The following is a 12,159-nucleotide window of genomic DNA, read 5'->3' as shown; positions in this document are numbered from 1 at the left end:
CAGACAATGCCATCTGGGCTATTGAATAGCAGCCTGATTTTAGGTATGCATTCGGGCTCGGTTTATGCTGGTGAGAGAAATGCAAAGTTGTAGAGGAAAAATGGATGATGCAGCGGCCCGTTGCAAGTTGTGGAGAAGAAAGAAGAAAGTACGGCAACTGGGGCGGCTTTGGCGGAGAGAGCACGGCTTAGGGTAGGAATGCGTGATGCGTTGGTTTTTGTGGCTTTGGGAATCTGTATGGGTATGGAGAGAGATTTCCTTCTCTGTATTTTTTTCTACGAATTAAATGCGAAGGCATAATACTAAAAGAAGTGTCTCGGGGATCTCTCAATGATGACATGATGTCAAGTTTTTTTTTTTTCTTGGAAACAAACCATCCATCTCCAGCCTCTTCCTGTCTAGCCATCACCACCGCGGCCCACCACAGCTGGAGCTTGCATATTGGCCGGTACTTGGGCGCAAAGGGCGGTGACTACGATTTGTTTGGGTGCAGCATTGATGCCTGGCAAGTGCCCCATGCTCACATGTTGGAAAAGGAAAAAAAGTCAGTTTTTCGTGCTGGTTGTCTCCGATCCATTGGGCGCATGGTATATCGTAAGCTAAGCCGTGCCATGGGCTTGGCCCGGATTTGCCGTTCCGGGGGACATAATACCTCGTGTCGCATTTTTCCCCGTCTCTTGTTTACTTTCTTTCCCTTCTTCATCCAACTTTGCCTTTCCCTTTCTTTTCCTTCCATTTGCTGGTGGAAGAGAGGTAGAGTGTTGGAGAGGAAGACGACAAGCCCATCACGGTACGTACCGTACGTACTTGTGTGGAAGGGTACCCGGCAGTGCTACGGCAGCCACTGCCTGGCATTTGAGACGACGCCTTGTCTGGCCTGGTCGTCTCTGTCACCGGACCTTCGACGAAAGAGCTTGAAGTCTATTAGCCGTTTGCTTTAGACTCGGCAGGCATTACTGCGGCTCATCTTACTCCTCTATATTGGTAGGTATTGGTACCAAGATTCGTTGCTGCGTACCAGTACCAACCGGCTGCTGACTAAGGATCCTCATTAGGTAGCCAACTGGGACCAGCCACCGTCCAGCCACGTTGGCGTACGGGCCAGAAATTCACAGCGGGCATGGCCTGCTGAAAACCCCACTGAAATCCCGCTACAACGAACTTGATTCCCGCTGTGGATTCGAAAAACGCCGCTCGAGGCCGCCCTGACCAAACCAAGCCACACCCCAAACCTTGTCGACACCTTCCCCTGACAGGACACTGTGGACGAAAGAAAAAAAAGCTTCGACTTTGTTTGAACTGCGAAAGGTGATATTCATCCCTGCATAGTCAAATCTCCCATCCAAAGCTTCGACCAATCCCAGCAAGAAAGAAACGGACAAAAGAAACGAAACCGCCAATCGGAGCTCCGCCCAATCTTAATCCTTCATCTGCCCACGGATACCAAACGCGCATTCCTGCTCCTAAAAGTTACCTACCTTATTACGGATACCTATACCTCACTTGCGACTCTGACCCTTCGAATTCTCTTGTTTCCCTCACGCAACCCACCATCTGCAGGTATGTGAATACGTCTAGCTCAGGCAGAGAGACCCCTCGACCCCTCCTCGACCCTTTTTTTGCAGCATCACCGGCGTTGCATCCCTCCCTCCCGCTCGTAGCCTCCGATAGGCTGGCTGCGTCTTGGTGGCGCCCTTGTCTTGTGTTGCTTTTGCAGACAGAGGGGACCAAGGTCACCGAGCGAGCCAAGCAAGCACAAAGCTGGCTGGCTATGCTAAGTAGCTCGAGCAAGTAACTCGCGCCTGCTATGGTCGCATAAAGGAGGCATCGCTCCCGGCTCCCACGCCCCTACTTCCTCGTCGCTCGCTCCCCCTTGGAAGCCACCATCGGTCGCTACCTGATTGCAAGGGCTGAGCGGCCACTCTTCGTCTCTCTGGCTACGACTTGTCGGACGCAATGGCTAACTAATGTACTCTCTTGCAGCATCGCTTAGTATTTGCCATCACCATCATTAAGCCAGCATCTTTGCGCCGCGCATCCACCACCCCCGCTTCACCATGTCTCGCATCCAGATTCCCCTTGACGCCTTGACGTCCCGCCTCAACTTTGGCGATCGCTTCCAGGGTCTCCGTGCCGGCCCCCTCTCCGGCCGCTTCTCCAACCTTAAGCCCATCTCCGAGTTCCTCGACTTCAAGCGCATCTCCAAGCCTGCCAATTTTGGAGAGGCCCAATCCCGCGTCAACTACAACCTCAGCCACTACTCCTCCAACTATGCCGTCGTCTTTGCCATGCTCAGCATCTACGCTCTGCTCACCAACTGGCTCCTCCTCTTCGACATCATCCTCGTCGTCTGCGGCATGTTCATCATCGGTCGCCTCGACGGCCGCGATCTCGAAATCGGCACCTTCCGTGCCACATCCTCGCAGCTCTACACGGGTCTGCTCATCGTCGCCATCCCACTGGGTCTGATTGCTTCGCCCTTCTCGACTCTCATGTGGCTCATTGGCGCTTCTGGCGTGGCCATCCTCGGCCACGCTTCTTTCATGGACAAGCCCATCGATGAGGCTTTTTCCGGGGAGGCGGTCTAGGTGGTCGGCCGCAAGCTCCCAAATTTGCGCCCCAATGGGGAAGACCATCAAGGCGCGGGCGGAGGAAGACGGACGGCGATGCTGGTCTGTACGATTTAATGTTTGGTTCAGGTTCTAGGGTGGAGGAGGTCAACTCGGATGACGACGAGAGTGATGGCCATGGAGTGGGTTTGTCTGCGCGCCGCCAAACCCGCTTCGTAAGCGATTCTTTGCAGTTCACTGGCACCGACCTGGGCGACCGTTCCGGGCTGGTCCGCCGCGGGCAACGGTATCAAGACTCCGGCGACGAGTCCGACTCGCAAGCAACGTCGGACAATGGTGAAAGCGAAGACGAAGATGAGACCGAGGGTAGCCAGAGCGGCAACTCCCAACTGCCCCTCGGCGCTAGGGAGGATGTCCTCGTCCAGTCTGCTCTCAAAAGAATTAGTCGCGCTCAGGCAAAGGGCCGAACTGATGTCAAGCTCAACAAGGACGAGCTGGCTGCGCTTGAGCGCCGACGGAAGCGCATGCAAGAGGAGGCTGAACGGGCTGAGAGGGAGCGCGCTGCCCGCGCGTCGGGATCCAGTGGAAGTGATCGAAAAAAGAAGCACAAGGAGCAGCGGCTCGCTGTGCCCTTGTCTCAATTTGAACCGCTTTCAAGAAAGAAGCGCAGTGGCAGCAGCAGCCACCCCCCCCGCAAGGACTCGCTGCCCTCGCGCTCTACTGTGGGAGACTCCCCAGAGCAACAACAGGTGTATCCCCCCATGGGTTACTTTCCACCTCCCTCGCAATCGCGCTCTCGAAGCTCATCACATTTGCAACGACCCGGCAGTCGTGCTCACGACGCTAGCAACAGCTCACCCCCAGTCGCCTATCATCAGTATGCTTCCGGGTCTAGTCATCGACATGCTTCCGACTCTATGGCTCGCCCTCACTCTCGTGGCCTGCCACACGAGGACGCGTGGAACCCAACACCGTCACTGGACCCGTTTCAATACCAGACGGAAGGTCCGCGCGTCAATTACCCGGCGTCATCCAGAGTGGGCAGCCGCTCTGAAGTGGCCTACAGGCAGTCGTCTCAGGGCCATGGCACGTCGTCCCCTGCGACTAGAAGTCGTCATGGGTCTTCGCGTCCTAGCCTGAGCAGGGTGTCTGATAGCAGCGCAACGAGCGGGGAGGACACGGCCAGCGATGAACTTGGCAACGGAGCGCAGATCCGGGAGCAACAGCAGCAGCCACCTGCACGAGGCAGGAGTCGCAGAGAAATCGTTGTTGAAGTAGAACCAGAACCAGCATTACCACCACCACCAGCAAAGAAGAAATCTTCGTCACCGACGAAAAGAAAGCCCGCGCCGAACGGCAAGAAGAAGAAGAGGTAGGAGCTTGACATGGGAGCTTGACATAAAGAAAAGGGTTGGGTTTGGGTTAGAACAAGGATGCACAAAAAGGATGTTTATGGTTTGTATTTTTTGTTTTCATTATACTTTCTCTTCGTCGATACCAAACTTGTGTGAAAGTGGCGCTTGCCTGCCTCACACAACAATAAAGACTTGCTCTTTGCACCCACATTATCTGCGATATGGCAACAGCATAACGGTTCTCTGAGAGTCGTGGAAATTCGAATTACGGGTTGGTGAGGTTGTGGACAGCTCCTCCAACATGGTGCCATGTCGTTAAAGTTGACCGGATCTTTCAGCATGGGGACCTCGATATTCAGCTTGGAGCCTCCATATTCGGTTCGGAAGCCGGGATAATTTATCCGAATAAGGCTGAAGAAGACGAATACGTGAAGAAACACCAACGCCCAGAATGGTTACTGATGGAAGGGAGGTCGGCACTCACCGGCCCCCCCAGGTGGCTGTGCGTGCAACGCATGAAGGCGAGTCAGGACGGCGGCAGTCGCAATGACAAGAACTTGCTCAAAGTCCACATTTCGTGGTTACGTATCCATGATCGGGGCTGATGGGATGGATATCGCTTTCCGGCAAGACCGGTGGATTGAGGTGGCGGACTGATGACGGGTCACATCTATCTACTGCGGTCTGCCGACGACGTCACACCCCGCCGACGTGCACTCGCTAATTATGGTTAATTAGCCTTCCAGGAACGGTCTCACGATGCCCTACCAACGAGGAATGGTTGAGAACTATTGTTTGTCAGTTCATGTGTCGCTTCGGTGAGAGCTCCTGCATGTACGAGCGTTATCACCATACCTCCCCTCCCTCCATGGTTTCTTGGCTGACTGACGAGATCAACAGATAACCAAATAGCCTCACGCGAACGGGATCAAATTAAAGTACTGGGCCGCCAGCACAAGATGGCACCACTGTGGCTCACCTTACCCACCATCAAAACCTCTGTTATACCGAAGTCTCGTCTGATGGAGTGCCATGAAGCGGATCTATATTACTGAGCTTTTCTCGATGGAGCAAGTCATCAATATGCTGACATACATGGTACTGAGAAAGCAATACTCTGTGTATAGCCTCACATTAAGCCCCATCTTGTGGTCGGCCGTTGCCCGGATGACCGGAGGCTTTTCGTGTTGCCTATACAGAGAGATTTTCTATAAAGGACGCCCGTTTCGTTTCCAAATCTCATCCCCAGCTCTACAACCTCATCAGACTCCTTTGCCTTTGCATCAAACTCGAGGAACAAACACCACCGCCTTCTGCAAGTTACCATGAAGACCTTCATTGCCCTGCCCCTGCTCGCCGCGGCTGCCTCGGCCCTCGCGGCACCCCAGCCCGCGGCCCGCGCGGACGCCAAGACCTTCAAGGAGCCTGCTCGCGACCGCGACGACTGCTACAAGAAGGACCCGAGTATGCCGTGGCGGGCGTCGGCGACGCTGATCGAGGACTGTACCGGCACGCTCGAGTACTGTCTGCGCGGCTACTACGCGCAGCACGACGAGCAGTTCGCTGACGCGGACGCGTGCCTGACCTCGCGCGGTGTCGACCCGGCGACCGCCATCGGCGACGCCATTCGCATCGTCAACCGCGACGAGTACCGCCAGGGCTTCCAGGCGCTGCACGACGCCAACCACCTGATCAACCGCCACCGGCTGCTGGTGCGCCTGGAGCGCGAGCTCGTCTCGCCCGACCGCGACCCCGAAGGCGACAAGATCGTCGAAAACATCTGGCGGAGCAAGGATCGGCGCGCATGGGCGGCGCGCAAGGCCATCGCGGACGCAAAGGAGCACTTTGGGGGTGCGTTCGCGCCGGGCCACGAGATGGAGATCGCGGCGGCCATCAAGGACGCCGAGGATAGGCTCAACGCCTCGTGGGACGAGGTCGATGGCAAGGACTTTGGGCAGATCTCCGGCATGTGGCAGTGGTTCACGAGCCACACCGAGGAGAAGTACTATTACGCGTGGTAATTTGGCATCTAGACAGGTCATGTGCTGGGCTATGGGGTCTAATGTGGATGTCCATGTCTATTCTACAAGGGATAATTGTGATTAAGGGGATAGTGAGATGTAATCCGCTGTAATTACTTACTGCTTTGTATTCTCTTGTGGCGAGTTGGCATTGTAAGATGATTAGGTAGGGTTCGGATCGCTACCACTCTGCATCAGTTGGGGAGGAAGAGAATGTGGAATTTCTACTATTGTAATTATTTCAATAATTTCTAGCTTGTCGGGTAATCTCAAGAGAATCGCAGTCATCTTGTCTAGGCTTCGTTATAAATTCACTTCACTTGTCGAGTTGTCAGGGAACCTGCCGACCAGTAGCCTCGGCACGCGCCCCAGTAGACCGACAGTGCGCCGCCACATCTGTGGCGTCAGGTCAACTCCAACCCTGCATCACAACTCTATTCTCTGGCATCTATCCTGCATCAACATCTTTTCCCAGCGCATCAACTCCTTCAATTAAAACGAAATCTGCATCCATATACCCCGTCACTCTACCGGGTCTACAGCTCCCCCCGTTCTCTGTCTCTCTGTGACCCCGACCGACCGAGCCGCGGACAGCTACCCGACCACCACCGCCAACCACCATATCACACACATACATACATACCATACAATGTCGTCACGCAAGGAAAAGTCCAGCACCGGCTCCAACAAGAAGGAGTCCTCAGGACGCACCGGCGCCCGCCGACTGCTCAAGGAGCTCGAGACGTGGCGCGCCGAGCAGCCCTCCGAGCTCGGCATCGAGCGCCTCGGCCCGGTCAGCGACGAGAACCTGATGCGCTGGGAGGCCGTCATCAACGGCCGGGGTGTCGGCCACGGCTACGACGGTGCGTTTTCCCCCCGTCCTCCGTCTCTTACCCCCAAACTAACCAACGACACTAGGCGGCCGCTGGCTCCTCTCCATCGACATCCCCGACGAGTACCCGCTGAAGCCGCCGCGGATGCGCTTCGCGACGCAGGTGGTGCACCCGAACGTGGCGCTGCGCGACGGCGAGATCTGCCTGGACCTGCTCAAGGAGGCGTGGACGCCGACGTACAGCGTGCTGGAGTGCGTGCGGGCGGTGCGCATGCTGCTGAGCTGCCCGGAGACGGACTCGCCGCTCAACGTGGACGTGGCGGCGCTGCTGCGTGGTGGTGACGTGGTGGGCGCGAGAAGGCTGGTCGAGCTGTGGTGCGCGGATGAGGGGTGCGGGCGGGGAGCTGGTCTGCTGTCGAGGTGCTTGGCACGGCTTCCTGGGGTTCTCATGTCATGTGTATATAAGGGAGGATTAATTTTACGCGACACCAAGATCGAGGAATAATCAGAATGGACATTCATTGAATATGCATGGAATAGCCGAGACATGACTACATCTCATTCCTTATAACCCCACGTCTTACCGAAACGCATGTCCCCCGTCTACAGTCAGTCCCAGCACACGCAAAACACACACGTCATCGTTCTATTGTTTCAATTGTCTATTCCAACCTTACTCCTTCCTCGTACCAGCGGCCTAAACAAAAACGGAGCGGCTGCTATAATGTGAAAAAAAAAAAGCTATGTAGTGTACAAAGCCACAACCCTTCGTGTTCACAACACGAACAAAAACCATGAAAAAAAGAGAACAATAAAGAAAATAGAATCACGCAAAAACAACCAAGATGAGAAGAATGTGGGCGAAAAGAGTAAGAAAAGAAAAAGTTAAAGCCCACGTCACATCCTCGTGTCTCATCTTGATAGCCCCCTTTCATCATCCTTCCTGTTTCAATGGTAATGGTACAAAAAGATGGACGAGGTACACAGCCCGGACCAGACGATCCATCTTCTCCCAAGTCTGAGCGGACCGGATCGATGCTGGTTTTAAAACGCCAATAGTGTGCAAACTCTGCGGGTAGCCGTTGTTCTGGCCTGAGGGCCACGGTGGCACAGCCAGCCAACCGACAAGGCGCGCACCGCAGAGAAACGCGTGAACCCCGAAATAATGCATCACCAACGAGCCTCCTATTTCATTACGCCGGAAAACATGTGTTACTCATTATAGTGGAAGACCTTGCGACGACCGTGTTAGCACCTCTGCATCGACGCTTGTAAGAATGGGCAGACAAACCTTGTAGTTGGGCAGACCCCACGGCTGCTTGCCGAGACGCTTCGCCATCTTGGCAAAGCCTTCCGTCTCAATCAGGTTGTAAAAGGAAAACGGCGGGAACATGGCGCCGTCGCGGTGGACCTCGGCCTTGACCAGCAGCGCGGTGCCGCCGACGCCGTCCAGTGGCATCACCTGGTTGATGTCGCCGTTGGGGTCGTACAGCTTGGCCATGAGGGTGCGGTAGGTGGGCATCTCGGCGTAGCCCTCGAGCAGGATGTCGTCTGGCCCCATCTTCTTGGCCAGCTCCTGGGCGTTCTCGCTGTCCTGCCAGTTGTTGTAGTCGTACGGTCGCTCCGACATTTGCTTGCGGTCCTCGTCGTAGTAGCGCTGCCAGCAGTTGGCGGCGATGAGGTCCTTGTCGAACGCCGCCAGGTCCTGAATCAGGCTTGGCGGGCTCTCGACGATGTCGGCGTCGAGCCAGAGCACCCACGACGTCTTGGGGCCGAGCGTGGTGAAGAGCAGCGAGTTGCGGGCCTTGGACATGACCTCGCGTCGCGCCTTTTGGTTGGACAGTTTGTGCCGCTCACTCTCGTCCTGGGAGCTGATGGCCGGGTCAAAGTCCTGGCGGAGGATGATGATGCTCTTGAACCGGTCCTTTTCCGGGCCGTGCTTCTGTGTCTTCTGTATTTGCTTCTGGAGTGCGGCCGTCGCGGCGTTGCCCTCCTTGTCCTTGGGCAGGATGAAGCCGAGCGTAATGAGCTCATGCGGGTAGTTGAGCTTCATCAGGTTGTCCCAGTAGCCCTGGTAGAAGCGCGACATGGGTGTGAGCACGAGGATATGCTCCTTGTTGCGCATCGGCTGCGGCGTCACCGTCACCTGGTTGAGGTCGTACCGCGACACGGGTGGCGGCTTGGCCTTTCCGCCCTTGAGGCTCGACTTTCGATACGGCGACGTCGGCGGCGACAGGTGGTGGTCGGCCGTCACGCCGGCCAGGCGGCTGGAGACGGAGGAGCCCGACGGCGAGACGAGGAAGATGATGATGAAGATGCACAGCACCGCGCCGAGGATCAGGGTCGAGGGGTTGGCCTTCTTTAGGCGGACGGACCCCATGGCTCGAGCCATGGCGGGCAGGCGGTCAAGGAAGCGGCAGCAAGGAGAAAAGAGGACACGCGGTTTGCGAGCGTCGAGGATCGAGAGTTCGTCAGGGAGCGAGGATGGCTGGAACAAGGGTCGCGAGAAATTAAACTGCAGAGGATAGCGTCAATGAAGCGCACATGGAGATGCGTGGCCTGGAGTCGCAGGGTCGTCAATGGGACGCGACAACGGACGGCCGGGTGGAGAAAATATGCCGTCAGCCGTCACGGGAAGAAGAAGAGATGGTAGTGCCTGGAATTGCAAAATGAGAAGCCAAGGCGAGGTCCCTTTTCGCGCGGCGAGGGTTTGGTGTACTTGGAGATAAAAGGGATGCACCCTTAGCAGAGGGAGATTTGTTAGAGGCCAGCTATGGAATGAGTAGGGCCGGGCCAGATTTGGGTTAGGGCGTCTGTAGCGCCACGGTCCTGCGCCGCCCAAGTGTACTTTTTGCGTGCTGCGCAGTATCAGCCAGTATGAGGTACCTGGATGACGGCGCTCGACTCCCTCGTTACGAGCTGCGCTAAAACAGGGAGTTGTCGACCAGCTGTGAAATTTGTCCAGGGTGTCTGGACTATCTGGAGGGAGGGAGGGTTTCCGATGAAGTACATGGCAAGATGAACTGGGTTCAAAATTTTCCAGATTGTTTTAATTATTCATTGGGTCTTGATCTTCGCACATCTCTATTCCTCGGAGGACCTAGTAGCAGGAATTGCCCATCCTACTAACATAGCAGCCTCAGACTTGCTGCTACCTATGTACATAGAGGTATTTGGTCCTGCCTCTTCATGCACGTCCATGCACTGCACTTTTGTGACGCACAATGATCGTCGCACCAAGAGCAAGCAAATTGAATATTGAAACTTGCCCATTGACGATTGGGGGCTGCCTTCAGGTAACAAGCCACTCCGTCTGTATAACCCAATTTGCCCCAGTACCTGTAGTACCTTTACCAGTACATGCAGCCCCAGCCAGGACCAGGCTAGCCGTTTCGGCCAACACCACCGAGTTCGCCAGTTCGTTCGTCAGCCCAAACAAAACATCCCCAGAGCCTCACTCTCCCACTCCTCGCCATCTCTCATCTCTACTCTGGGCATCGCCTCTCTTCGGACCTTGCCCTCTTTTAATCTTTCCCACGAAGATTCCACACCACCCGACTTCCAAAATGGATAAAGGTCTGGACGAGATCATTTCTGACAAGGTTCGTCTCTTAGGCACCGTGCGACGGTCCCTCGCAAACGGCCTTGCTCGTTATTAACACCCCTCCCACAGCGCAGAAATGCTCCTCGAAACAACCGCCGCGGCGGAGATGGGCGTCGTGATCGCCGTGAAGGCCCTCGTGATGGCGTCAGAAAGGTGAGCACAATGTCGTTGCCCGCGCCACCCTACCTCTACTGACTCGTCGGCGCATCCAGGTTGCCTTTTCCTCCCCATCGTTCCCTGCCTCTCGACTGTGTCAACGCGCCTCGCGCCGCCTCTACCGAGCTGATGCGCACGCATCGTGAACCATTGACGAGCTTGGCCAAGGCGCATACCTTGACAAACTAATTGGCTAACCCGAGCTATCGCCAAAACAGTCGTATCGCGATGAGCCACGAAGCATCGATAGGTTAGTCTTGCAAGATTGAGGTCTTGGAGTGTAAATACTGACTGGTAATAGTGAATGGGTCCATGATCGATTCGAAGACGATGGTAATGCGGTCTACGCTTGCTGCTCACTGCAATATGCTGAATCTTTTAGATCGCCGCCGCGCACCCGCACCTAGACGCCGTCGCGAAGATCGCGAAGAACCTCAGGCGTACGCTGACCTGGTCGAATTTACATGGTCTAAACTAACTAACATTGAAATAGCGAGACCCGAGGAACCAAAATCAAGGTCGACAACCTCCATTACGACCTCACCGAAGAGGACCTTGGCGTACGTGGCTACCAATCTTCGACTCTCCATCCTGTACTAATCGACGCTCAGGAACTCTTCCGCCGTATTGGAAATGTCATTCGGCTGCAGCTCAGGTTTGACCGTGCTGGCCGCTCAGAGGGCGTTGCCTTTGTCACGTACGAGCACAAGGACGACGCCGAAGAGGCCGTCAAGCAGTTTGACGGCGCCAATGCCAACGGTATGCATTAATCCAACTTGCATGAAAACACTTTACCAACATGCCCAGGTCAACCTATTCGCCTAGCGCTTGTTCCGAGTCGCAACCCTTTCGACACGGCTGTCATGCCCGGCCGTCCTCTCTCCGAGCGCGTCTCCGCTCCCGGCGGGCGTTACACCGAAGACGATGCAAAGCGCAGAGGCGTCGATAGATATATTCCCGATGGTCGCGAGGGTGGTCGGGAAGGCGGCCGGGATCGTTCCAAAAGCCCCCGTGGTCCTCGCCGTCGCGGTGGCCGTCGTCCTGGCGCACGTCGCGAGGGTGGCGACAGCGGTCGCGAAGGCAGAGACGGTGGCCGCGGCGGTCGCGGAAACCCGCGCTCGAAGAAGACTCAAGACGAGCTGGATGCTGAGATGGACGACTACTTTACCAAAAATGACGGTGCGGGGGCCAATGGTGCCGCTGCCACGACAGAGGGTACTGCTCCTGCTCCCGGCCCAAGCGACATGGATATGATTGAGTGAGGTCGCCTTGTATCACAGTATCTGTTTGTCGATTTGTCGGTTTATAAAGAAACAGGGATATGGTTTTCTATGTTTAGCTTGCTCTATAATTACAGGCGCAGTTTTCATCTCCCAATCTAGTCCTTTCTGTTTACAGATTAAATCTTGTCGGGCACACACACAAACAGCACGTAACAAGGCGTCAACACATTTGACCATTCTTCAAGGAGAGGGATTTGTAGAAAGATTTGTATTTACAAAGTGCCCGCCAGCTGCTGGTGACAAAACGCTCCAGGGGTATTGTCTAGATAAAAGAGAGGGAGAGAGAAAAGGAAAGAACAGGGAGGGCACTAGACGGGGAAAGAACAGGGAGGGCACTA

General features: G+C 55.5%; 6 protein-coding genes across 6 annotated transcripts; 5 read left to right on the top strand and 1 right to left on the bottom strand.

The window, feature by feature from the left end:
- Positions 1–2,057: 2,057 nt before the first annotated feature.
- ISF_00029 (prenylated Rab acceptor 1) lies at positions 2,058–2,588 on the top strand (the record flags this gene model as incomplete). Its single annotated transcript, XM_018843636.1, has 1 exon — positions 2,058–2,588. One exon carries the CDS (start codon positions 2,058–2,060, stop codon positions 2,586–2,588), a length of 531 nt encoding a protein of 176 aa, XP_018708086.1.
- A 98-nt stretch (positions 2,589–2,686) lies between these two features.
- On the top strand, positions 2,687–3,946 carry ISF_00028 (hypothetical protein; the record flags this gene model as incomplete). The annotated part of the gene is made up of 1 exon (XM_018843635.1): positions 2,687–3,946. One exon carries the CDS (start codon positions 2,687–2,689, stop codon positions 3,944–3,946), a length of 1,260 nt encoding a protein of 419 aa, XP_018708085.1.
- Positions 3,947–5,250: 1,304 nt separating this feature from the next.
- ISF_00027 (hypothetical protein) lies at positions 5,251–5,946 on the top strand (the record flags this gene model as incomplete). Its single annotated transcript, XM_018843634.1, has 1 exon — positions 5,251–5,946. The coding sequence occupies one exon, from the start codon at positions 5,251–5,253 to the stop codon at positions 5,944–5,946; it is 696 nt and encodes a 231-aa protein (XP_018708084.1).
- Positions 5,947–6,595: 649 nt separating this feature from the next.
- Positions 6,596–7,120, top strand: ISF_00026 (ubiquitin-conjugating enzyme E2 4; the record flags this gene model as incomplete). Its single annotated transcript, XM_018843633.1, has 1 exon — positions 6,596–7,120. One exon carries the CDS (start codon positions 6,596–6,598, stop codon positions 7,118–7,120), a length of 525 nt encoding a protein of 174 aa, XP_018708083.1.
- An 877-nt stretch (positions 7,121–7,997) lies between these two features.
- On the bottom strand, positions 7,998–9,170 carry ISF_00025 (mannan polymerase complexes MNN9 subunit; the record flags this gene model as incomplete). Its single annotated transcript, XM_018843632.1, has 1 exon — positions 7,998–9,170. One exon carries the CDS (start codon positions 9,168–9,170, stop codon positions 7,998–8,000), a length of 1,173 nt encoding a protein of 390 aa, XP_018708082.1.
- A 1,174-nt stretch (positions 9,171–10,344) lies between these two features.
- ISF_00024 (RNA binding domain protein) lies at positions 10,345–11,800 on the top strand (the record flags this gene model as incomplete). Its single annotated transcript, XM_018843631.1, has 8 exons — positions 10,345–10,380; positions 10,452–10,535; positions 10,757–10,788; positions 10,840–10,871; positions 10,921–10,978; positions 11,032–11,098; positions 11,150–11,297; positions 11,346–11,800. 8 exons carry the CDS (start codon positions 10,345–10,347, stop codon positions 11,798–11,800), a joined length of 912 nt encoding a protein of 303 aa, XP_018708081.1.
- Positions 11,801–12,159: the final 359 nt, after the last annotated feature.

This window comes from Cordyceps fumosorosea, assembly GCF_001636725.1.
Source record: "Cordyceps fumosorosea ARSEF 2679 chromosome Unknown scaffold_1, whole genome shotgun sequence".
Taxonomy (NCBI): Eukaryota; Fungi; Ascomycota; class Sordariomycetes; order Hypocreales; family Cordycipitaceae; genus Cordyceps; species Cordyceps fumosorosea.
The sequence above is the reverse complement of the archived record's forward strand: the minus strand, read 5'-3'. Positions and strand labels throughout refer to the sequence as shown.